The sequence below is a fragment of the Trichosurus vulpecula genome, chromosome 6, assembly GCF_011100635.1.
Source record: "Trichosurus vulpecula isolate mTriVul1 chromosome 6, mTriVul1.pri, whole genome shotgun sequence".
NCBI classification, from domain to species: domain Eukaryota; kingdom Metazoa; phylum Chordata; class Mammalia; order Diprotodontia; family Phalangeridae; genus Trichosurus; species Trichosurus vulpecula.
In genome coordinates this window covers 220,336,303-220,362,923 of record NC_050578.1, presented here as the reverse complement: position 1 = coordinate 220,362,923, position 26,621 = coordinate 220,336,303, and the positions used below count along the sequence as shown (strand labels likewise).

Here is a 26,621-nt window from a genome sequence, read left to right as displayed (position 1 = left end):
GTAGCTTAACAATCAGATCTATAGATTCTTTCGTTACCCCAAGATGTAGATTATTCAGGTCTTCTTGAACTTATTGAGGGCAACTTAGTTCTGTCTTACTATTTACTCATTCTTCTTTGTTTTCACGTCTACCTTAATTTTTGTTCTTCCTTTCACAGCACAAAGATTGTTCTGATAGAAGGAACAGATGCAAAATAAAAGTTGAGTAGTTTTGCCTTTTCTTGAAAACAGGGACTGAGTGTTTTTGTTTTAAGGTTTATCATTTGTAATTTGAAGATCTAGCAGTGCCTGCTACGTAACAGGCCCTTAGTGAATGATTTTTGAAAGAATGAAGGAATCTGTCACATCATTATTTCACCTACTTCAAACCTTAATCCCATTCTGCCTTTAATTTTCCTCTTGCCCACAACATAAACAAGACCCTTTTTATCCTTAGGATGCATCACCACTCTTAGTTCACTCTGCTGCTGACACTGTTTTTGCAGAACCTTGCCACATTTTTTTCCTATTCATCCTCAATTACCTGCTCTTGTTTCCATTTTATATACGTTTTAAATATCTAAGGTGGCCATCAAGCTCCCTGTACATGGATAGTGTTCCCTTTAGAATGCTTACTCCTTTTCTTCCTCATTGAAATAGCTCCTATCTCCAGAACTTCATCCATAGGATCACAGATCTGGAGCTGGAAGGGACCTCCGAGACCATCTATTCCAAGCTCTTTATTTTACATGTGTAAGTGACTTCTCCCTCTTGGTACTTCTCCCCCTCCCCTTCCCAGCCCACCCTGTCTCTCCACCTTCCTGTTTTGTAGATGAGGAAACAGTCTTAGAGAGGCTGTGATTTGCCCAAGGTGACACTGAATAAGCCGGATCTTCTGATTCAATATCCAGTGTTGTAGAGTATACATTCCTGCCTGTATCTATGACCAGAGTCTGAATACAGTCCTAAAGCCAAGCCTGTCATAGGTAAATTGCTTTTCACGCTATCAAAAAAGCACAAGGACTAAATATCACAAAGCCAAGTTTTCTTCTACTTATGTTAAAGTTAGGTTTTTGAGTAAAATATTTAACCAATAACACAATCATAAAGTCTGCTATCTGTTCAACATCAAAGATGACCAAAAATAATGTCTCTCATATAACATTGTTTTTTATTTAAGCATCAACTTTAAAGACCAGATAGTTTCATCCAGTATTTCTCATATTCAAGAAAATTACAATAAAATTAGGAAAATAATTAATTTTTGCTTCTATAGTAAAATCAAGGCTTAATCTCACCAATGGTTTAAAAAACAATAATAATTCATTACATAAATTTGGGGAAAATGAAGTGAAAATAAAGAGCTAAGTTTTGCAAATGGCAAACTGACAGTGTAGTGGCGATAATTGTTTCCTATGATTATGACAAAAAGAGTGTTGAGGTCATCCATTCCAAATCCTTCAATTTTGTGGCAAAGAAATGGAGGCCCAAAGGGGTTAAGTGACTTGTCCAAGGTCATAAAAGTCCTAAATAGCTGAGCTGGGATTCAAAACCCAGGTCTCTTGGCTCAAAATGTACCACTCTTTCCACTGTACAATGTCCTTTTTATTTTAAAATTAATTAATTTTTAGTTTTCAACATTCATTTCCATAAGATTTTGAGTTCTAAATTTTCTCTACCTCCCCAAGATGGCATGCAATCTTACAGAGGTTCTACCTATACATTCATATTAAACATATTTTCACATTAGTCATGTTGTAAAGAATTAGAACTAATAAAAGGAACCACGAGAAAGAAGAAACAAAAACAAAACAAAAAAAAGTATGCTTCAGACTCCATAGTTTTTGCTGCATGTGGACAGCACTTACCATCATGAGTCTTTTGGAGCTGTCTTAGATCCTTGCATTACTGAGAAGAGCCAAATCTATCAAGTAATTGCACAATGTGGCTGTTACTGTGTACAATGTTCTCCTGGTTTTGCTCCTTTTACTCAGCATTAGCACATATGAGTCTTCCCAGGTTTTTCTGAAGTCCACCTGCTCATCATTTCTTATGGAACAACAGTATTCCATTACATTCATATACCACAACTTGTTCAGCCACATCTGGACATCCCCTCAATTTCCAATTCTTTGACACCACAAAAAGAGCTGTTATAAATATTTTTGTAAATGTGGGTCCTTTCTCCATTTTATGATTTCTTTGGGATATAGACCTAGAAATGGTATTGCTGGGTCAAAGGGTAGGTATAGTTTATAGTCCTTTGGGCATAGTTCCAAATTGCTCTCCAGAATGGCTGGACCAGTTCACAACTCCACCAACGATGCATTAGTGTTCTAATTCTCCCACATCTTCTCTGACATTTATCATTTTCCTGTTTTGTCATATTAGCCAATCTGATAGGTGTGATGTGATACCTCAAAGTGTTCTGATTCGCATTGTTCTACTCAATAGTGATTTAGAGCATTTTTTCATAAGACTATAGAAAACTTTGATTTCTTCATCTGAAAATTGCCTCTTCCTATCTAACCATTTATCAGTTGGGGAATGACTTGTATTCTTATAAATTTGACCCAGTTCTCTATGTATTTTAGAAGTGTGACCTTTATCAGAGACACAGGTTGTAAAAATTATTTCCCAGCTTTCTGCTTCCTATCTAATCTTGGTTGCATTGGCTTTGTTTGTGCAAAATTTTTTCAATTTAATGTAATCAAAATTATCCATTTTGCATTTCATAATGTTCTCTATCTCTTGTTTGGTCACAAATTCTTCTTTTCTCTATAAATCTGACAGATAAACTAAAATGTCCTTTTATAGGTGGAACTTGAAAACTTCTACATGTGAAAAAATGTTTTTGGTAACAAGTAAGTCATTTCCTTCTAAATGATAGTAGTAATGTTTATAAGCCTGTGATCTAACAGCCATCTTGAAATACACATTTTAAGGGCAACAAAGAATATTAGGATGGATTTTCCCTCTTTATTCTGCTATCGAAAACTATATAAAAATATAAATTTGTTTTTCAAGTAATACATCATTTATCTAACAAGTCCAAAACAGAATTTATCCTCCTCCCCCCAAAAAGCAAACCAAATCAAACTTATTTCTACTTCTGAACTGTTACTGTTGAGGACACCACTATCCTCTCAGTAACCCAGGCTTGCACCTTTGGTGTCATCTGTAACTAACTATTCTCGCCTCACACATCTAATCTATTGCCAAATCTTGTCATTTCTACCTTCACATATCTTACATCATCATTTTCTTTCCACTACATAGCCACCACCCTACTTGAAACCCTCACTGCTGTTCTCTTGGATGACTGCAATAGCCTTCTATCTGGTCTCTTTGCCTAAAGTCTCTTCGCTCCAATCTATCCTCCACTCAGATGCAAAATTGATTTTCCAAAAGCACAGATCTGACCATGTCAGTGTCACCTCCTCCCCCACCTCAATAAACACAAGTGGCTTCCTACTTCTTCCAAGACCAAATATAAGGTTTTCTAACCTTTAAGGGCAGCTAGGTGGTACAGTAATAAGAGTACTAGACCTGGAGTCAGGAAGACTGAGTTCAAATCTAGCCTTAGACTAGCTGTGACTCTGGGCAAGTCACTTAACCCTATTTGTCTCAGTTTCTTTATCTGTACAATGAGCTGGAGAAGGAAACGGCAAATCATTCCAGTATTGATATATAAAAAGTTTGAGAAACATAGTTTCTGGATAATCAATCATTTTATTAATTATACTAGCAGATAATCAATAAAAGGGGTCAGTGGCACTCTCAAATGCCCCAATCCCCTCATGCAATCCACTCAAAGCTTATATGCCCTTGGAAGAGTGGGTGTTCCTCAACTCTGATTGGTTAACGATTAATAAGAAGGAATATTATGAGAGGAGGATTATTCTAATGAGGGGGGGGGGGGAACTTTACTTTGATCACTCTTGCTCCCAGACCCACCCCCCTTGGGCAATCTAGACAAAAGAGCTATCCCCTTTCCAACCCTGAGTAGAAGACAATGAACTTTGCCATTTGGGTAGGGTCTGAACAAGATTGAGGAGAAAGTTAATCCAACCTCATTATCCTTCAGATGCTGGCTTGACCTAGTAGAGAATGAGGATATAGGAAGGAAAAAACTCAGAATCTAATAATAATTTGTTATTTAATAATTATTTCTCTTTGTCTTTGCCAAGAAAACCCCAAATGGGGTCACAAAGAGTTGTAAATGATTGAATAACTAGCATTTAAGGCTCTTAACGTGGCTCTTCTGACCTTTCTAGTCTTCTTACACTTTTCACTCTCCACACTCTATGATCAAACCACACTGGCCCACTTGCTGTTTCTAGCACCTAATACTTCATTACTCCATCCACCTCCTGGGCTTTTGCATTGTTTTCCACTCCTGGAATAATGCCTCCTAATCTCAGAGAGAGAGAGAGAGAGAGAGAGAGAGAGAGAGAGAGAGAACTTTTTTTTGGTGCCTTGGGTACCATATCAATTCCATATTATCTTAATTCTCATTTTCCAGTTTTTCTGGAAAATAGCCAACAGGCTGGTGCTCCCAGTGTATCTGCTTTCTACTCACCTCTCTCCTTTTCCATCTGCTCTCTTCCCTCCAAATTTGGGTTTATTGTCTCTTATCTGTGGGTCAGAAACCCAAATAACCATCTGTGGGTGTTACATTGTATTCATTGCATCTTTGAGCTATGTGAGTGGAGGGAACATCCACACCAATAAAATCAAGGCTCCACAGGACCACTGTTGAGTATGTTAAGCTAGGGTCGGAGACTAAAAGGCTCTCCTTTAAACTCTACTTCCCACCTTTAAGAGCTAGGAATGTAGAAGCACTTTTGAGGGTGCTGAGAGGCCTCTGACCTTTATTTTCAAGTGGGGTGTTATAATAATGCTTCATATAGGATGATAATACTACTAATTCATTGATGTTGGCTGAGAACAAAACCCAGAACTGAAGAAATTTAGGAGGAAGTTTATGAGATTGTCCAGCAGAAGGGAGAGCCGAAATAGGTAAATGCAGGGCACCCCCCCCCCAGGAGTTATATAGGTTTCAAACAAAAGAGCAAGGAAACAGTCATCTCTTTGGTTGGCATATGTTTCCAAATAAGGCACAAAGACTAATTTTCACATAGATTAACTAAAATGTATTATGAGGAAAATGGAAATACTACACATCAATCTTTGGGTCTCTTGAAGTTTTCTGGGGTTGGCCTGACCTGGAGTCCTAAATTAAGCACTAAATTAGTCTGATCTCTAAACAATAAAAGTCTGGTTTCTTGCCACAGAAGGCTAGATTCCAACAATGCAACGATAATTTCCCTCACAATTCAGTAACTAATAATTTCCCCTATATTACCAAAGAATATTTTGTATTATTTTTCCCAGGAATGGTGGAAGATTTATACTGCTCTATCCATACTTTTCTCTTAGTCCATAGTGTCCAAAGGTTTGAAAAAAACACTGATAGTTGCTGGTTCTCATGTCTACTTAGTCCTTGATTTTTACATTTTTAAAAAATGCACATTGGTGATTCAATCAGCCTCATATAGTTTTCAACATTTATGAAATATTGAAATGTATATATAGTTCATCAAATATTAAGAGAAAATTTTAGGGAAAAATTTGCAATGGAAATTAAAGTACATTTTGTATTCATATACTTGTGGGAACATATTAAAAATATCCTTTTCACTTTCTATAGAAATATTAAGAAATAAATGTTCTCACCTGGCCACACTACTTTGGGATTCCAACACTGACTTCATCATGTGCCCGTCAGTCACCTTCCCCAATCTCACTTTTTACTTCTTTTTGTTTGCCGTCTTCCCCCATTAGATTGTAAGCTCTTTGAATTCAGGAGCTGTCTTTTTCTTTTTCTTTCCCTATTTGTATCCCCAGCATTTAACACAGTGCCTGGCACAGGGCCGGAGCATAATAAATGTGGATTGATTAGTTTAGTCTAAAAATATTTTCCAGACCTTTTCCCTGTTTTGAAAGTATGTAGAAGGCCAAGAACCAAAAGATCTTTCATAGAGAAATGGATTAAGGATGGAAACCAAATCTTCAATATTCTTTTCTGTATTCATGACACTATTCTCCTTCCTTCTCCTAACTATCTGATGAGCCACTGTCTCCTTTGCTAGATTTTCATCCAAATCATTCCCTTTAATCTCGGGTGTTTCATAGGGCGGTTGTGGGTCTTCTTTTCTTCTCCCTCCATCCTACTTCACTACATGGTCTCATCAGCTCCCATGGATTCAATTACTGTCTCCATGCTGATAATCCTCAAATTTACCTATCCTGCCCTAACCTCTCTAATGACCTGCAGACTCACATCTCCAACTGCTTCTTGGACATCTCAAACAGGATGTCCGACAGACATCTTAAAAATGGTATGTCCAGAACTGAACTAATTATCTTTCCCCCCAAATTCTCCCCTCTTCCTAATTTCCCTGTTTATGTTGAGGATACCACCATTATCCCAGTCACCTAGGCTAGCAACCAGATGTCATCTTTGACTCCTCACTCTCATCCCACCCATATTCAACCTGTTGCAAAGGCCTGTTGATTTTGCCTTTTTCAAAACATCTTTTGAAAACACCTCCTTCCCTTCTCTGACCCTGTCAACACCCTAGTGTAAATTTTTATCACTTAATGCCTAGGCTACTGCACTAGCCTGCTGTCTGATCACCCTGCTTCAAATCTCTCCCTACTCCAGTTCATCCTCCACTTAGCTATCAAACTGATCTTAAAGTACAAATCTAACCTTGTCACCACCCCTATACTATCCCCATTCAATAAACTCCAGTGGTTCTGTGTTGCCTCCAGGATCAAACATCAAATCCTCTGTTTGGCATTCAAAGCCTCTCATGACCTGACTCCTTCCTTCCTTTCCAGTCTTCTTACATCTTGCTTGTCTTCCATATAGTCTGTGAACCAATGACATCTGTTCCTTGAACAAGAAACTCCATCTCCAAACTCTGGGCATTTTTACTGGCTGTCCTTCATGCCTGGAATTCTCTCCCTCCTCATCTCCAGTTTCCTCCTCTCCCTTCAAGTCCCAGCTATAATCTCCCCTTCTACAAGAAGCCTTTCCTACACATATTTGGTATTTAGGGATTGCTTGTTAATTGACTGACTGAACAGAGAACTTCTTGTCTTGTTAAAATCTGTTTTATTTGTTGGTTTCTTCATCCCTGAAACAACTGCTCTGCAATTTACCTAAGGGGAAGTGCCCTCTTTCTAACTTAAAAATGATTCTACATTGATCCAGGGAAAGGAATGCCTTCAATCCTTCAGAGAAGTGGTCTCCAAGCATTAACTTAATTATCTAATATTTTTCTCCTTTGTATAACAATGTTCTTCAATTCAACAAGCATTTCTCAAGTTCCTACTATGTACAGGGACTGTGTGAGGTGTTGGGAAAACAAGAACAAAAATAAAACAGTTCCTGCCCCTGAAGAGTTTACATTCTACTGGAAGAAAACAATATATTGTCAATCAAATAACTTGGCACAAGTTCCAGAAACAATTTTATTTAAAATATTAATAATCCCAACTTTATATTAGCCTAGTGAAGGAAAGAATTGAGCAGTTATTATATGACTATTCTATTTGTTGAAGTAGAATGTTAACCCCCAAAAATGTATTTTCTAAAGTAAAGTGCTTGGATATAGTAAATAAAATTGTTTCTGGCAGACCTACAATATAGAGTACAATAACCTGCAAGGACGATAAATCTCTAACACAGAATGACATTTTGTTTGTTCATTCCTATAAATGTTAGGTCAAATTACCTTGAGGTAGAGATGTGTCCTAGGACATTGGGGGAGGAGCCAGAGAAGCCTGTGTCATTTTGGACATTTCTCTCTTTAAGCTAAAAACACTTAAATTGAAGCTAAAATAAATAAAATTGCTCCTGGCAGATAAGGCTAAAACAGTTATTTCTTTTCCTTGAGATATACTAACATAATTAATTTCATTATTCCAAAGTGTATGTCAAATATTTTTCCATTTTTGGTAGTTAATTCAACTAAAGAAAGAATATGACTATGCACATAGCAATAGCTGCTTATTAAATATATGACTTGATTAAAGTATTTTGCTAATAATTAGCAGAACAGATCATCATCAAAAATTGCATAATCCTTGAAGGAACTGGAGAAACTTAGTGCAAATCTAATAATTGTAAAGTTATACAGGATCTTTTAAAAAATGACACAGATTATTAAACTTTACTTTTAAACTAAAAAATTACTTATCATTTTCAAAATATTAATTGTGTGTGTTATGATACATATTTAAAAATGAAACATACTGCAAGCAAAGTGTCCAAATATTTTGCACGGCCCCCAAGATTAAAGTACAGCATAGATTTCACAGGAGGAACAATGGGCACCAGGGTATAATTTTTCTTTCTAACTTGTATTCAAATAATAAAAAAAGTGCTAGTCCAAAAAGGGAAACTCAAAACTACCTCCTTTGCTACCTCTTTTATAAAACTGTCTATTTTAGTACCAGCAACCACAAAACTGAAAATTCTTTTTAAAGTTTCAGTTGGCTTTGGAGACTATGAATTGATGATGCGCTGCTCTGGAGTTTCTCAGTCACCAGATGATCTTCCTTCCCTGAGGCTTTGATGACTTCAGACACACCTTTGTCTCCAAGGATGCAAGGCAAGCTTAAAAACACTTCGTCGTTTATGTTATAATACCCCTGAAATGGAAAGATAAAGATTATATAGCAGATATATTTATCACTGACAAAGAAAAGAAGCTCAAATCTTAAATATGAGCTAGCATACTTTGTTCATATTCATTGTTTCCGACTCACAGACTCCTGGAGGTGGAAGGGACATTAGGAATCAGTAAATTTCAATCACTGCCTGGATAAATCCACTCTGTGATACTCCCAATAAGGGGTCACACAGCTTCTACTCTAATAACTCCGGAGAAATAGAATTTACTATCATACCAAAAAATCCATTTCATTTTTTGGACAGTTTTGATATTAGGAAATTATTCTATATAGAGAGCCAGAATTTGCCATGCTGCAACTTACAGAATCATAGATTTAGAGCTGGAAGGGACCTAGAGGTCATAAGAGTCCAACTCCCTCACTTGAAAGATGAGGAAACTGAAGCTTAGAAAGAATAAACGAAGTGGCCATGGTCACAAAGCCAGGAAGGGTCAAGTCTTCTCAAGTCTTTCTCAGGTTAAATACATTCCTACTTCTTCCAACCATTCCTCCCATGACATGATTTTGAGTCCCTTTCTCCAAGGACATAATACAATTTTCTGATGTCCTCTCTAAAATATAGCTCCTAGAACTAAACAGTATTCTAAAGGTAATCTGACTAACAAAGAAGAAAGAAGGAATATCACCTTCTTTGCTCTGGGCATTAAAAATTTATTACTATAAGCTAAGATTTCATCAGCTTTTTGGCTGCCACATTACAATGTTAACTCATATTAAGCTTACAGTCAACTAAAATTCATTGTTCTTTCCATGTAGAGTGGTTTTGAAGAATATTTCTCCATAGTGTACTTATGTAATTTTAAAAAAACCTAAATATAAGACTTTGCAGTTATCCCCTGAGTTATTTCCTCTTGTTAAAATTCAGCATGATTCCTGCCTGTAGAAATCTTTTTAGAGTCTTATCATCTAACACCTTAGCTACCTTTCCAAGATTCATATTAATACTAAACTGCGGCGGTGGTGTGGGGGGGGGGCGGGGAACAACAACCCTAAACTGTGGCTTAGTCTTAAACACAGATAAAGCAGAGAACAAAGTTAATTAAACAGTCTGATTTTTTAAAATCTAATAATTTCTAATTTTCAAATGCCTAATATAAAAGAAATGGCCTGAAAATACAAACTCTCCAGATAGCTATTTTATCCTATGACAATGGAGATATTCATGCAGATAAAAACATCAAATTACACTAATATCAAAAGTAAAAACATAATGATACAAAGAGAATAAAGTTTACCTTTGCTAAAACTGATACAGAATGAACTTTCTTCTTATTGTTTATGATGCTGTCAGCTAGGTCAGACACCGACAGACCAACAGACCAGGACCTTTGACCTTTTACTTTTAATATTTCCATGACTCTAAGTCAGAAGGGGAAAAAATGGTCAGAAAAGATAAATTTATTCTTACTTAGCTCTACATACTATATACAGTATAAGAACTTTTATTGCACGTGAACATGACTGCTTTAGAACAATTTAGTGAGCTACCTAGAGTCTGATGATAATTTAAGGTTTTCTTTAAAGGCAGATGCCTACAAGCTAAAAATGATCTTCATCACCAGATATTCTATTCCTTTTAAAAATTAAAACAAGATGATGCATTTACTTGAAAATAAATCATTATGCAGACATGTTGCTTTCTTCAGTTAGAACTAGACCAGAAATTTCCCCACTTGGTCACTGTATTGGATCTGTGATCTCATCAATTTGGATATTTCCTCCAATGAGGCAGATTGCTACCCATCCATCTCTCTCTATCCTGTGAAACTCTTGTTCAGATACTCCCATAAGTTCATCACAGGGGGAGCCTTATGTTAGATTCTAAAAATATTTGATGATAGAATTAAAAAGTTAAGGATCTAGGCAGTCATTTCAAATAGCACAGAGAACAGCAAGGAAGAGTATTACTCTTCCTATGACTGCTACAGTCAGGGCAGAGGAAACCATAAGGCCTGCACTAGGGGCATCAAAAAAAAATCATCCTTAAAATCAAAACTCTCAAGGGATAGTATAAAATGGATAAGATTAGTCAGCTGTTGTAGTAACCCAATTTAAGACTTAGTTAGCAAATGAGTTGTGAAGGGAACTAGACTATCTCCCAAAATTCCCTCAGGAGATGCCAATCTAAAATGTAAGCAAACCAAAGTAAACTACATTGTACTGTAATCTATCCCAAGGTGATACTGTTATAATAGGATAGTGACTTGTGTGACATTTTTAAAAGGCAAACCAAAGACAAAAAATTTGCTCTTGTTTACCTAGCACTGTCTAAGGGGTAGAGAGACTATTTGGAAGAATAAGAAGAAAGGTATTTGTTATAACTCCTTACACTCTACCACAACCTGGAAGAAATATGTCTCAAGACTATGATTCCCTTTGTTTTGATCCCAGGCTTACCAAACAATTTTTGATTACTAATTTAGTTTTCCAAGTACCTTGACAGTAGGAAGGGAACAACAAACATGAGCATTTAGTTACTGAAAAAGTCCATCCAAATAGTAAATGAGTAAACTAAAATTCTGGTTTAGAACTATAAAGGACATATGAAGAAAGACGCTATCTGCATCCAGAGAAAGAACAGATAAACAGAAGAACATGTAGAATAATTTTACATATATATATACCATTTGTATCTATTTGTGGGAGCCATCTCTAGGGTGGGAGGCAGGTGGAGGGAAGAAATTTACATGATAACTTTATTATATATTTAAAAGAAATAGCAAGTTGTACATAATAGATTTGCAACATCATGCGCAATCATCTTTTTTATTACACTGTTATGAAAATGTTTGTTTTATTCCATAAATAAAAAATTAATTTTTTTAAAAAGCAACCAAAAAAAGTCAGCCTCCAATGAGTTTGGTTCCTGTGATGAGAGCCTAATCTTCCCTGGGTGGACTGATAAAACTGAGTTTCCGAGGCTACAGAATTGAAGACCAGGGCTATTAACATGGGCAAACCTCACTAGGGCACAGGCAGTTAAAGAGCACCAGCCTGAACAAAGAGGAAAGTCACTCTCTCTCATGCCAAAAAAAATTCCATGAGAAAAAGCTTCAATATTTATAGCCATTTAGAAATCAGTAAAAAGAATAAATTATTGTTTGTAAATTATAAATCCCCTGCTTACTTCAATCTACTCTCCCATAAATATTACCTGCAATTTAAGACAAAATCTGTAAAGCATGGATCAAAGACAAAAGAATCGTAAAATGTGTAATACTTATGAATTGTAGGTATGTGTATGGTAACTAATTTTACTCGTGCAATGGCCAAACAAGTATTTAAGTCATTATTACGGGTAGAGATTATGAAGCCTACATTTTAAAATTTTTATAAATGCAAATCTGAGTGGCAACATGGCCTCTCATCTTAAGGGCTTGCCTTGAAGCCAGGAAGACCTGGCTGTTCATGTCTTACCTCTGAAATATATTGGGACCTTGGGCAAGGTATATACTCATATAGCACAGAAGCCAACCTACTCTGGAGAAAAAAAGTTGCCCTACCCCTATATGTCCTATTACCAATGGAATCACAGATCTAGTCCCTTTCCCCAAATGCCAATCTGCACTGAAATGAACTCTTATTTTCAGCATGTAACACAGATACAAGTGGAGTCTATCCAAATAAAATTATAAAAATTCCTTATGATACATTCATTTCAATGAAAAACTTGTTGACTGGAGTATTGAAAGAGGTTAGATTGCCTAAAAGAGGCCACTCAGCCATCATGTTTCTGACACAGTATGAAGTTTATTTAAAATTAATTTTGTTACCTGTTGGACAGCTGCACCTGGAAGTTGGAAGCCACTGCTTCTTCCTGACCACCCCACATAGGTACTGGAAATTAAATAAATATATTTTTTACATTTATTAGGTCAGTTTCTTTCTATGAATTAAGAAGCAATAAGAGACCCTTTGTGCTAAAGAAGTGCCCATAGTAAAATGTCTTTTTTCCCCCTTCTTGGTACTATTACATTTTCATTTGAAGTTGGCACATATACTGTTGATTGCTTTAAAGTGAAAAAGACCCTTTACCTCAAATGGTTATCCTCAAATCTTCAATCTCCCTCACCCCAATATCTAATTAGTTGCCAAACCTTACAGTTTCTACCTACTTAATATTCATCATATCTGACCCTTTCTCTCCAATCACAACAGCCACCACTTTAGCTCAGGCCTTCCTCACTTCTTGCAATTGGCCTCCTAACTGGTCTCCCTGCTTCAAGTCTCTGATCACTCCAGCCTATCCTCCACATTCCTGCAAAAGTAAATTTCTATAAGCACAGATCTGGTCATGTCAGTCCCTTTTTAATTAATTCCAGGAGCCCCCTGTTGCCTCAACATCAATATAAAGTTCTCTATTCTGCTCTTTTAAAAAACATCTCCTCATTCTATATTTAATTACTTCCCAGATGGATAAGAAGAAACAAATACAGGAGAGGAACAGTTCTGTTCAGCTGTGGTAAATGTATGCATGTATTAATGTTTTGTATTTATGTAGTGAGAAGGAAAGAAATAATGTATTGAAATGTAACTTCTATTTCTAGTGCATCTGAGACACTGGACTTGGCAAGGACCAAACTGAAACCAGATAGGTAAGTCCAATGATGATTCAAAAGTAAGTAGATGAGAATTTGTTTTTTTTTCCCTGTAAATTTTAAAAATTTATTTATTTTTAGTTTTCAACATTGATTTCCATAAGATTTTGAGTTACAAATTTTCTCCCCATCTCTCCCCTCCTCCCCATCCTAAGATGGCATGTGTTCTGATTGCCCCTTTCCCAAGTCTGCCCTCCTTTCTATCACCCCACTCCCATCCCCATTCCCTTTCTCCTTACTTTCTTGTAGGGCAAGATAGATTTCTATACCCCATTGCCTGTATATCTTATTTCCCAGTTGCTGGTAAAAAGCTTTTTAACATTTGTTTTTCGACAGGGCGGAGCCAAGATGGTGGAGTAAAAGCAGGGACTTGCTTGAGCTCTCCCCCAAATTCCTCCAAACACCTGTAAAAAATGACTCTAAACAAATTCTGGATGAGAATATGGAAGTCATTTTGCTTCAATGTCCATAGGCCTTATGGGGAATGGTTAACAGAATAAGCTCTGAGGAAACAGAAATACAAGTGAATGGGACAGACCAGCATCTGGACACATCTGCTTAGATACTGATTTAATCCAAATGTGTAATCCATGATAGTCTTCACATCATCACATCCTAAGAATTTATCTCCACAATTTTCATTCAATTCACTATCTCTATCTATGGCTTGGCATAAATGGAATGTTTCCCATCAAGACACTGGATAGAGGTCAAGGTCACAAAGAATTGGCTGCCATTGGGGTCTGGCCCTGCATTGGCCATACAAAAAATTCTAGTCTCTGTGAATTTCAATTTTGCATGAACTTAATCTTCAAGTTGTTTTCCACAAAGAAGTACAACTGATTGATCCTAATGAATCATCAATCTGGACCATGAAATCTTTGCTGCTCCAGTAAAACTTGGTTTCTTTGAACTAACCAGGTCAAACCAACTCTGCAAGGTTCTTCCAGGTCTTTGGAGCATGCTTCCAGGACAGATCCAACACAATAATCTCCACGATGGTCTCCAGAGAGATGTTAGGCAAATTCTAGGAGTCCAGGGGTGTTGCTGCCATGCCAAAGCCCACACACTCCCTGTTTAATTTTTAAAACTCTTCAAAACCTGGGTCCAGACTATCTTTTCAGTACCTTGACTCCCTCCTCCCACATTCTGTGATCCAGCCAAATAGCTTTCTCTCTGCCCAGCACACCCATCTTCCATCTTCGTGCCTCTGCACTGGCCATTCTACATGCCTGGAATGAACCCCCTCCTCACCTCTGCCTCAGAATCGCTTTCTTCCTTTCAGACACAGCTTAAGTACCAACCTCTATATGAAGTCTTTTCTGATCCCAGAATCTCTAAGAGTTCTTCCTCCAAAACGACTTTGTATTTAGCTATTTTGATTTAGTCTATTTATGTTTATTCTGCATATACTTATGTATATACTTCTTGCCTAGGCAACTAGGTAGCATGGTGGAAAGAGAACTGAGCTTTAGAGTCAGAAAGGCCTGCCTTTGAATACTGCCTCAGGCAATTATTAGCTGTGTTACACTGGGCAACTCACTTGACCTCTGTCAGCCTGTTTTCTCATCTGTAAAATGGACATAATAACAGGAACTAAAAGTGCTATATAAATTTTAGGTATTTCTGTCAGAATTAAGTTTCTTGGGAATTAGGATTGCTTTACTCTTTTTTTTTGTACCCCCTTGCCTAGCACTGTGCCTGTCAGAGAGTAGGTACTTAATAATACTTCCTTTAGGACGAAGTGCAAGCACCATCTTTTAAAAAATTTAATATTTTATTCCCCCCCAATTATATGTAAAAACAACTTTTAACATTCATTTTAAAAAATTTTTGAGTTTCAAATTCTCTCCTTCCTTCCCTCCATGCCCCCCCCCACTGAGAAGGTAAACAATTTGATAGAGGTCAAACACCATCTTCATAAGCCTTTCCTAATATCCCTAACTACTAGCACCCTCCCTCCTAAATTATTTTTAACTACTTTGTATATATTTTTAATTAATTATATTTGTGCTATATATATAATTTATTTATTTTTTATCTGTACTCTTTTCCCCATTAGAATGTAAACTCATTGCTTCATCACAAGTAGGAATTTTTTCATTCTTTGTTTTTATATTCCCAGCACTTAGGAAAGTGCCTGGCAAATAGCAGGTGCTTAATAGATACCAGATTAAATGACTGATTTGTTTGCAAGGGTATTTCTTCAATTAGCCCTCTCAACATAATGTTAACACCAACAAAGAGAAAACTAAGACCAATTTGTGTGTGCTAGGGAACTGTAGTCACTTCCATATTACTGTAGAATCAGCAGAGCTTTTCTGAAACTTTTCCCATGCACAGAGGTGATTTAATCAATAAACATTTACTAAGCACCTACAGTGTGCCAGGCACTGTGCTAAGCTCTGAGGATATAAAAAAAAGGCAAGAGATTCTCAAGGGATTTACAGTTTAATAGGAGAGACAACATGCAAACAACTATATACAAAGCAAGCTATAGATAGGATAAACAGGAAATAATTAACAGAGGGGAGGCACTAAAATTAGGATGGGTTGGGAAAGGCTTATTGTAAAAGAAGAGATTTTATTTGAGACTTCAAGGAAACCAGGGACGTTGGTAGGCAGATCTGAAGTGGTAGAGCATTCCAGGTATGGGAGCCGCCAGAGAAAATGGCCAAAGTAGGGAGAAGAGGTGAGTTACTGATACTGTCAAGATCAAAATGAAGAAAAGAAAAAACGTAAATGAAATATTTTTTTTAAAATGCATGGAAGAGAACAGAATGAAGGGAGATATTATTGTTTGTCCTTTGTTTTCAAAGGGAACCAATTACATCACAGGGTGCTGTCTTGACTTTCTTGTGAACTGGATTTAAGCGAAGGAGAATTGCACAAAGTCCTCAGATTCACTCTCTCTTCCTGAGTCATCAAAGTCCAATGGCAGGACAAAAGTCAAGATGACTGGAGATGGCCCAGGATGCAGTGGATGATCTTGGTGTCTTCCATGACTGACTAAGCTCTAAGTGCTCCACAGCACCTACTTAAGCTGCCTTCATGGCCACTGGAACAAACTGTTTTCATCTGACCATTCCACTGGAGAAAGTCTTCACATGCTTGGGGATGACATTCCCCTAACTCACTGACAGGTTTGAGGCTTGTTGGTTACCCTTAGCCTGGTTTAGCCCATCTGCCCATAGACAGTTTACCAGGGTGTGGTCTATGAACATGCTACAGCTTCTTCTTGGAGTCACAGGTGAGAGTTGGGTGAATCAGGTGGACACAAAAGGTGTCCTGAAAAGGGCTTGGCAAGCCTTTACACCAGAGGTGCTAGTAGCTCTCCTGAACATCCCAGATATAAGGCAGCCTTAAAACTAATATGTTGACTTTAACAAGCTTTATACAAGCTGTATTGTAACAGAGATTTGAGGTTTTATACATAATCCTTATTTCCTCTTGTTTGTATGTGGAAATATTCAGGGCTGTTGACCTTTGTCATGTTCACAATAACTTTAAGTTTCAATAAATAGAAAAAAGGTTGCTGCCCATAGCATTTTTTCCTAGTGTCTAAGCTTGGGTCAATTCAGGTCCCAGATGAAGAGACATCCTTTCCATCCTTTCCAAGCTTTATAACCCTGGCCTTTTTTCAGATCCTTGAAAAACAACTGTGGCCACCTAGTTTTATCAAATGATCAGGTAAAAACATCAGCTAAACCAGCATTTCTTAAACTGTGGGCCATGACCCCATATGGGGTTGCAACCCACACTTCAAGAAGTGCTAAAGGGGTTGTGAGTGGAAAAAGTTTAAGAAGCCCTGAGCTAAACCTAAAAGCTGGGACCTCTATGTCTGACTGTCTGATGCTGTCACCAGCAGAGGGAGTGCAAAACCAGCTTTCAATTGGAGGACCAGAGTATAAGCAGCTCATACAATCCTAGAAGTCCATCTTTTGAGATAAGGATATAAGGACCAGATTATAAGTCAGATTCTATTATTCTACCAGTGTTCTATTCCAATTATTGTAGCAGTATTTTGGCTGATGTTATTAATCATGGGCTTACAATCCACTAAAGTCTTTTAGAGCCTTTTCCAACTAAGGTCTAAATGCAAGGCTGGATGTTCTCCTTGTCAGTTGGTTGCAGTACAGATTTTGATTAGGTACCAGCTTAGACTAGATGGCCTCTGGGATTCTGACATTCTATACTAATTTTATGAATAAGGAAACTGAAGTTCATGGAAGTTAAGGGATATGCCCATGGTCACCCAGATAGTGACTTAAACATAGGTTTCTGACTCAACATCTAGTGTTTTTTCCTATATCATGGTCTGAAAGGTTGATAATAAATGTTCCTGAATTTTTTCTCCTCCCAAATCTATATGGAAATGAGCTTACCTAAACAAAACTAATCTCTTTCCATTTCCCCCTTACTACATGGGAACACATCAAAATTTAAAATATGATAAGACAAATTAATATTCATTCTCTCATTCATTCAATATATACTATTTTATTTGTACTTGTTTCCCTCATTAGAATGTAAGTCATTGCTTCAACATGAGTAGGAATTATTTACTTCTTTATTTTTATATTTCCAGTGCTTAGCAATAAGCCTGGCAAATAGTAAGTACTAAATAAATACCTAATTAGCTATTTGACTGATATGCTTTTCAAGGGTATTTCTTGGATTGACCCTCTCAACATAATGTTAACAGGAACAAAGACAAAACTAACGGCAATTTGTGTGTACTGGGCAAATGTAGTCACTTCCACATTACTGCAGAATCAGCAGAGCTCTTCTGAAACTTTTCCCACACTTAGATGTGAGTTAATCAATCAATTAATAAACATTGTTTTAAATAACTGATTTAAATAAAATTCAAAGAACTGTTTTAAATAAAATGGGCACTTCCCATGTGCTATATAATAGCACTGTGTTAAATCCTACAGGACAGAGATGTCAAACTTACGGGTCCCCCAGCAAAACTAATGCCCCCAACCAGATTAAAATGTAATTGGGAAATGTTAATAAAATAAATATACAACAGAACATAGATAATGTTAACTGATGGCTTACTAAGTAAAAACATGGCTGTTTGGATTTGAGTTTGACACCACTGCTACAGAAGCCAAAGAAAGAGAAGTTTTTATATATTCTTCTGCCTTCATAGGATCTATGAGGAACCAAAGTATACACTAACAGCCTGCTGAAGAAGATAATTTCAGACTACAATAAAAGTAGTTCTGATGTCAGAAGGTTGTAAAGGGATCAGCTGTCAAGTGAGTATAATAGATAATAATAAATGAAATGAGTTCAGAGGAGAAAAAGACCACCATAATCTGAAATGGTGAGCTTGGCATCAAAGTCCTTCCAAATCTGGCCTGGACCAATCTTTCTAGCCTTACTGTACATTTATTCCCCATCATGCACTCTCTAGTCTAGGAGAACTGATTTCTTGCAGGTCCTCACACGCAGCATACCCCATCATGGAATGATAGATTTCTATACCTCAGCACCAGCCATCCCTCCTGCCTGTGAAGCACGTCCCCCGCCCCCATCTTCTACTTTAACAACTCTTTTGCTTCTTTCACACCACTCTCTACACAAAGCCCTTCATGACATCCCCCAACAGTTAGTGCCCTCCTTCCCCTAAACCATCTTGTATTGTAGATAATATATGTGTGTATACATATATACATATTTTATATATGTACACATAGATGCATCTGTCTGTTGTCTCTCCAATAGAATATAAGTCCCTTAAAAGCAGGGGTTACATCTGTTTTACCTTTGTTCCCCCAGAACATGCTGAACAATGCTTGCTGATGGATTGTTCAAGGATGTGTTAGAAGAGCATTCTAGGCCTGGCTCACAGAATGAGTAAAGTTGTGCTTAGGGCCACAAGCAAACAGGTTTGACCCAATCAAACTAGGAGAGAAACAGGAGGTGAGGTAAATAAAACTAGGTTGAGACCACACTGTATAAGTACTTGAATGAAAGGCTAAAGAGCATAGATTTTGTACTGAAGGCAAGTGAAGGGTTTTCAATAGAGAAGTTAGATGATGAAAGCACTTCTTTTGGGAGATTATTTGGGCAGAAGGGGGCAGGATATATTAGGTGAACAAGAACCTGGATGTTATGAGTCCAGTTAGGCACAGCTACAATAGTCCAGATGTGAGGCAACAAGAATCCTAGGATTTAGAGCTGGAAGGAACTTTAGAAATCATTTAACTATCCTCATTTTACAGGTGAACCTAGAAAAATTAAGGGCTTATCCATGATCACCTAAGTTTTAGAACCAGAATCCAGACCTAGGTCTTTAAGCCACTGCCCCTTCCACCATACTATGCCTCACTGCTTTGCAGGGCCTGAACTAGCATGGTGGCTATTGAACAGGACTCCAGTTCTAGGTTCTTGACTTCCACAATCCTGGCGATCTGGTATCTCATGGCCAGAAGCAGGAGAAGGTACAAGGCTCAGAGATATGTTTTTTGTTTTTACTTAAACTGAAATTCTTGGCTAAATCCTGTAATAGGAATCTTTCATTTTCCTTTTATTCAATTTTATTATGCCATTCCTCCTGAAATAGTGTGGTTAACTGAAGCCTGCTTTCTGTTAATATTAACCTCATGTGGCTAGAAAAAAAAAAAACCTGAATCATGGAATGGCAGTATTACGGGAAGGCTTTTCACATTCTTGAGATAAGAAAAAAAGGAGAAGAATGGAATAGGGCATCTTTAAAACTTCTCAAAAAGATTTGTGGAAGAACTTCCCAGACTCTGAGTTCTTGGCTATCTTTATAACATATAAATCCCCTCAATTAGCCCACTGGGACTTCTTTAAAATATGGTCTTACAGTTGTGTAAATGTAGGATTTGGCAAACTCAGTGTTTAAATCTAAAATTCAGTCTGTTTAGCAATTTGTTTTACCTTAGTTTGCTCAGTTCCTTTGTTTTGTTCTTCCTTAATTCAAAGAAGCTTAAGACAATGAATCTGACTAGGCCCATGTGACCTTGATGGTGTAAGAGGCCATAAAGATTTATCTTAAAAAATTATTTCTCTGTCTCTCTGACATAATTTGCTCTATAAAGTCTTGTCAGAAACTCTCATCTTGGTTCAGGGTTAATTTTCTACCTCCTGAACCTGTGCTTAAGCATAATAAGACCTAGGTTTTTACCTCTGTAAATTATGTGTTGTGCTAGGTTTATTCAGTAGCAGTGAACTCAAAGAGGAGATATGTCTACCATAACAATCCTGATAACCTAGACACTGAACTTACTGGGAGACTTGTGCCAATTTAAATTCCAATTTAGTTAAGCAGGCATTGAGTTGCCAAGGAACTCACCTTGAGGACTCCCTGTTCTTTGTCTTATTTCACTGCTATGTCTGACTTCCCCAGTTAGATTATAAGCTCTCATCTGAAGGTAAGGAACAAATCTTCTCTGTACCTTTCACTATGCCTAGAACAGGGGTATTGAGGAGGAAATGGACAAAACCTATATGCTGTGAGTTTAGGGGAACCATCTTCTCTCACCTTTCCAGCATTTAAAAGTAACCTGAGAGGTCAAAGAAATAGAGACTGCAGGGTCAAGCTGGGAGGTCTCCACTCTCTTAAAGATCCTGTCTCACCTAGACATTCTAATGGTATTAACCACAGGGAAATACCTCCTTTGGAAAAGACCTGATCTTGGGGGCACACCAAAGTTAAGACATTCTCCCCCCAAATCATGTAATATCTGGTACCTATTATTCAATCTCTCAGACTAAAGAAAGTAGTGGAGCAGCCTCACTGTTCTACAGACTTGTTAGCCACCTGACAAGAACCTATCAGCTGATGTTAATTAAATTTTTAGCTTCTAGCTTTGCCTCTTGATTTAATGACTTTCAGTCAAAAGGAACTTTTCAGTCATTTTAAAGTCCTGTCCAATTCTTTGTGACCCTATTTGGGGTTTTCTTGCAAAGACACTGGAGTGGCTTGCTATTTCCTTCTCCAGCTCATTTTACAGATGAGGAAACTGAGGCAAATGGAGTTAAGTAACTTGATGGGGTCCCATAGCTAGTAAGTGTCTGAAGCCAGATTTGAACTCATGAAGATGAGCTATCCTGACTCCAGGCCCTGGGACCCTATCACTACCCTACCTATCTGCCCCACGAGGTGGAAGGAATTACTCTCCAGAAAGATCTTAGGACCTCTAGGTTGAGATATTCCCCAACACTACTATAAGAGTTTTAAAATTTCTTTCTATTTGACTCCAGTATGGCCATTTTGTTTGTAAGGAAAAAAAAACATGTAGCCAGCTAAAGCTTTCCTTATAGTGTAATTTAGCTGAGACTTCCAGTTATTTTAACCAAGGTAAGGAACTGGTCAGGGGTAAAAGAATTTCTGGCTTAGTTTTATGATAGCCATTTGGTAGTTATAAATCCCAGACAACTCCTCTCTGTGTTTACTGATCAATTTAGAAATTGAACTGAGGTAATTTTTCTCCCTAAGTATCTTTTGACATGTAAACCTCCTTCTCAATTAGTTTACTATAAATTCTACAAGTATATCTTTAAAATGTATATTTTTCCCTTTCCCTTTTGGTAGCTGTATCCTTTTTTTTCTCTCTTTCTCTGTTGTAACTGGAAACTACATAAGCCTTAGGAAAACTTTGTCTATTATTCATCGGCCATTTAGAACCCAGAATCTGTTCTTTGAGCATTTAATAAAACTTGATTTTAAAATGTCTCTATGTGTTGATAAAGATTATTGGCAACAGTACAAATCCATGAACACTTAGATTTTGTGTATCACTATGCACAGAAAAAGTACTCAATAAATACTTGCTGAATGAATACTAATTTATGTCAGACAAGGCCTTGATTATTGCTAACACATAACTCTTTCAAGTCACTCTGGACTGAATGCCTAGGGGAGGAAGAGGAGGATGGTAGTTTAGGGGAGCATCAGGAGGAAGAGTGACACTGAAACCATCCAAGGAGAGGAGAACTGAAGGGAGCCAAGGGTTAGGAAGATGACTAGAAAGTAAGAAAGTTCCTACATGGGGAAGAGCAATGAGATAAGCCACGTGTTTCATGATTTTAGATAACTACAAGAACAGAAAGTTGGCATCAAGGTAAGTCTCGGGCACTCTGCTTCATGAGGAAAGTTACCTTATATGTCATATCTGACAAAATTTGGTCTTACCCTTAAACCTACATGAAAATAAGAATATGTAAAAGATTCTCCTAGAAACTTCTATTTTATTTTTTGTAGTACAGCTATTGACCACAAGCTATGAAAACCTAGAACTCCTCCTTTCCCAGCTACAACACAAAGGAATCCCCAAAGGCCACTTGTGATCACGTTTCAAATTAAAAAAAAAAATCTGAGCTACTTTACCTTTGTCTTCTCCTTGTTCACCAATAATCCATACTTCCTTTCCTGAATTCTGTGCCTTCAAGATATTTGTAAGAATATACTGGAATCTCTTTGAATCCAGATTGCATCCAATTCCTATCACTTGATTTTCAGGAAAGCCACTCAGTTTCCATGCTGCATATGTCATGATTTCAACTAGCATTGGGTACAAACAGGAAAAGTACAGCATTACTCCACAGTAGGCTACTACTTTAAATCTTATGAAGAAAATCAACACTCATTATGTTTTATGAAATAAATTACACTGGAGCCTCACTTTTCTTGGTATCCATGAACAGGGTCCATTTGGTACTCCAGAAACCAATTTACTGGGATAGGTTCCAATGTAGACCTTCCATATATCGCATTTTACTCTACAAAAGGAGTTCTTAACTTTGGGTCTATTCATAAACAGATTTCAGTGGTTCTTACACACAAACTTGGGTGAGAAAGTTTACATATTTATTTTTGCTAACTGAAATTTAGCCTTTCCTTTAATGATGAATGTAGGCAAGAAATACTGTTCTGAGAGGAGGTCCATAGGTTTTCCAAGACTGCCCAAAAGAGTCCATGACATAAAAAAAGGTTAAGAACTCTGCTTTACAGGATTAATAAAAGTAAGTTTTAACATCATATACTTTACACATGTTTGACAGCGGAAGTTGGATTTCAAAGCTGCTTTAAATTACTGTTATAGTACAAGATGTTTAAAAAACTGCATGGCACAGTGGAGAGAGAGCTATCCTCTGAGTCAAAAAGGCCTGGACTGAAGTTCTATCTCTGACCTAAAGCAAGTGAATGGGCAAATGGCTTAACTTTTTGAGGCATCTCCAACTCTCTTAAGCTTTATAAATTGTACAGCTGGTGCAAATCTGCCTTGGAAGAGGGAGTTTCTTCATCTAGTGGTAACTGTTAAAATAGTAGTAAAATAGTTAAGAGTTTCCTAAAGAAGCCTAAAAGAATAAGTTAACGGCAAGGAGTGGAATACTCACTTTGAAGACTAATATTCCTCCGCAGAATAATAATTTCTTCTCAACAATCAAATTGTTTTTCTCATTAGTCTAAATTGGCATTTTAAAATGAGATTCGTTACTATGCGGTATTATAACGTCACTGACTTTTGTTTTGTTTGAAGAGGGGGGAAGCAGTTTGGGCCTGTGGTTTCATGAATTTAGGGCATCCCTCAAAAGGAAATTCTGTCTACCAAAGCAGGCCAGCTACTGTTCCTCAATTTATAGTCTTAGAGTTCCCTAGGAAGTTAAGTGACTTGCCCAGGATCATATAACTATTTTGTATGAGAGGCAGAACTTGAACCCAGGTCAACCCGACACAATGGCTGGCTCTCTATTTACTATACTACACTGCTTCTCAATATAGCATTAAATAAGTCTCCCCTGCCCCTTTATTGTAGATTACAATAATAATAACAGTAGTGAAGGCTGGGTGTATATTGGGTGTCCCAAAAGTCTTAGTGCTGTTGGATACCAGAACCCATGCGATCCAACAAATGAAAAAGTGTCTACTTTGTGCTGGGCACTATGTTAGGCACTGGAAGTATAAAAATGAAAATGGGGTACTCCCTGCTCTCAAAGCACTTAATTTCTATTAGGGAAGCCCACACAAATAAGTATACAGCAAATACAAAAGAATTACAAGGTAGTTTAGGGAGGGAGGGCCCCTGCAGAAGGTGGTCCTAGAATGCAATCTGGAATCTACAAGGCCCACCCTAGATCACAGTTTCCTTATCTGTGAAGTAAGAAGGTTGGACCAGATGGCTTCTAAGGTCCCTTTCTAAGTGTAGATCTATGATCATATGAGATTGTTTCTTACTTAGTTAAACAGCAAATCAAAACCAGCAGGAAACAACATCCATAAAAAGGGTTATTTTAAAAAATTGTGCTCTTACTTGTATGCAATATCACCTTGGGAAAGAAAACTTTTTTAAAGAATCAAGTAAAATAATTAAAAGGCACTTTACAAAAATATGTTTAAAATGTTCAATTCTATTATATTTTCATGGAAGTATCTGAGTATTTTCTTTCTGAAGGTTTAGCTGACAATTTTGAATATGCACATACACAAGTGAATCTTATTCTCTGGAGTCAAACAAATGACAGCTGACAGGAGCATGTAGCAGCCATGTGTTATGAGTTTTGAGGATGCCCAAATATATGCCAATTCTTTTTTTTTTTTTTTTGCAGGGCGGAAGGCAGGGCAATTGGGGTCAAGTGAGTTGCCCAAGGTCACACAACTAGTAAGCGTGTCAAGTGTCTGAGGCCGAATTTGAACTCAGGTCCTCCTGACTCCAGGGCCAGTGCTCTACTCACTGTGCCACCTAACTGCCCCATGTATGCCAATTCTTACTGGAGTTTCAAGGACACTAAAAATAGTTATATTTTAGCATTTGTGGTCTGTACCAGACTATAGTTACATGAAATCCTTTTAAAGAAGAGGTAGCAGTATTGAAGGATCACTGAGGGGTAATTAATTAAGACTGCCCAGTGTTTCAGGGGCTATTTTAATTTTATGTTGTATGAGTGCTTCTGGTTTCCATGCGTCCGTGTATTTCATATCAAAATTTACATGGTTATATGGTTTTGAGAGAAATTAGAGAGAAAGATAACTATTGCTACGATTCTTAAAAGTCAAAAAGAAATCAGGCGTCAATTTTACCTGGTTGAGAGGCAACAAGTATGACACTCTGTGGGCTGTAATGTCCTAGAGCTGGGACAAGCTCCCTGAACATGTCCACGTTGCTCTGTACGACATCAAGGTAGGTCTGAGAATTACCTAAGGAGTTAACTGTGAAGATCACCACTCTGGAATTCCAAGAGGCAGACAGGTCTGATGAAGAAAGAGAACATTTGAACATTAAGGTACAATTTTTGTCATTTTTTTTTTCCAAATCTGTAAAATGGCAAACAAGTTCTGCTTTTGCAATATAGTCCTTATGTAGATTTTTTAGGCTAGAGAACCTCTAAAAGAAGAGCTCTGTTTCACTGCTTTCAGCAGGGAAAGGAAAATCTGCATCATTTGGCAAAATGAATCTGTCAATAATTAAAATAAAAAGGATTTCCTGTTTATGCATTAAAAAATGTTCAATTTTTACACAGGACAATGGAATCATATTTAAAAAAAACCTTTTCAGTTCAACTGAAATTAAGAATTTTTTTCTCAAATGTATAATCTTTTCCCAGACTTCTCCTTTCAGAAAAACAAGCAGAACAAAAACTAAGACCTTTCACAGGGAAATGGATTCTGATAACAGAACTTGGGACCAGTCTAGACAAGATCATTGCCTCCCCACCCACCTGAAAAGATTGGCTCCAAAAACCAGCAAAGGAGAGTGATCTCTTCTTCGCTGGAGGTTAAGCTAGAGATCAACATTTAAGTCTTCAAGTCAATAAGCATTAATTAAGCCTCAATTCAGTGCCAGACCCCATGCTAAGCTCTGGTATACAAAGAAAGGCAAAAACAGTACTTGCCCTCAAGGAGCTCACAATGTAATGGGAAAGATAACATTCAACAATGTACAAACAAGATAAAAACAGGATAATCTCAAAGGGAAGGTGGTATTAAGGAGGATCAGTAAAGGTTTCTTGCAGAAGATGGGATTTCAGCTAAGACAGGAAAGAATTCAGGGAAGCCAGGAAGACGAGATGAGGAGGGAGAGAATACCAACCAGGGGGAACAGCCAGAGAAAATGCCCAGTACCAAGTGATGGAGTGTCTTGTTCATGGAACAGCAAGAAAAGCAGTGTTAATGGATCTTGGGGGTACATGGAAGGAAGGAGTAAGAAGACGCAAAGATAGGAGAGAGTCAAGTGGTAAAGGTCTTTTAAACACCAAACAGGATTTTATGTTTGAACCTGGAAGTAACAGAGA

The 26,621-nt window shown here is 37.4% G+C and overlaps 1 protein-coding gene across 1 annotated transcript in view; it reads right to left on the bottom strand.

Moving 5' to 3' along the window:
• Positions 1-7,455: 7,455 nt before the first annotated feature.
• UEVLD (UEV and lactate/malate dehyrogenase domains) overlaps positions 7,456-26,621 on the bottom strand; it is a 54,525-nt gene continuing 35,359 nt past the window's right edge. Inside the window, exons 8-12 of the mRNA XM_036764187.1 lie at positions 25,411-25,581; positions 22,720-22,893; positions 12,522-12,585; positions 9,984-10,107; positions 7,456-8,706 (exon numbers count right to left, since the gene is read on the bottom strand). Of these exons, the coding sequence (XP_036620082.1) occupies positions 8,536-8,706; positions 9,984-10,107; positions 12,522-12,585; positions 22,720-22,893; positions 25,411-25,581 (704 nt within the window). The 3' untranslated portion in view covers positions 7,456-8,535. The remainder of the gene's footprint in view (positions 8,707-9,983; positions 10,108-12,521; positions 12,586-22,719; positions 22,894-25,410; positions 25,582-26,621) is intronic.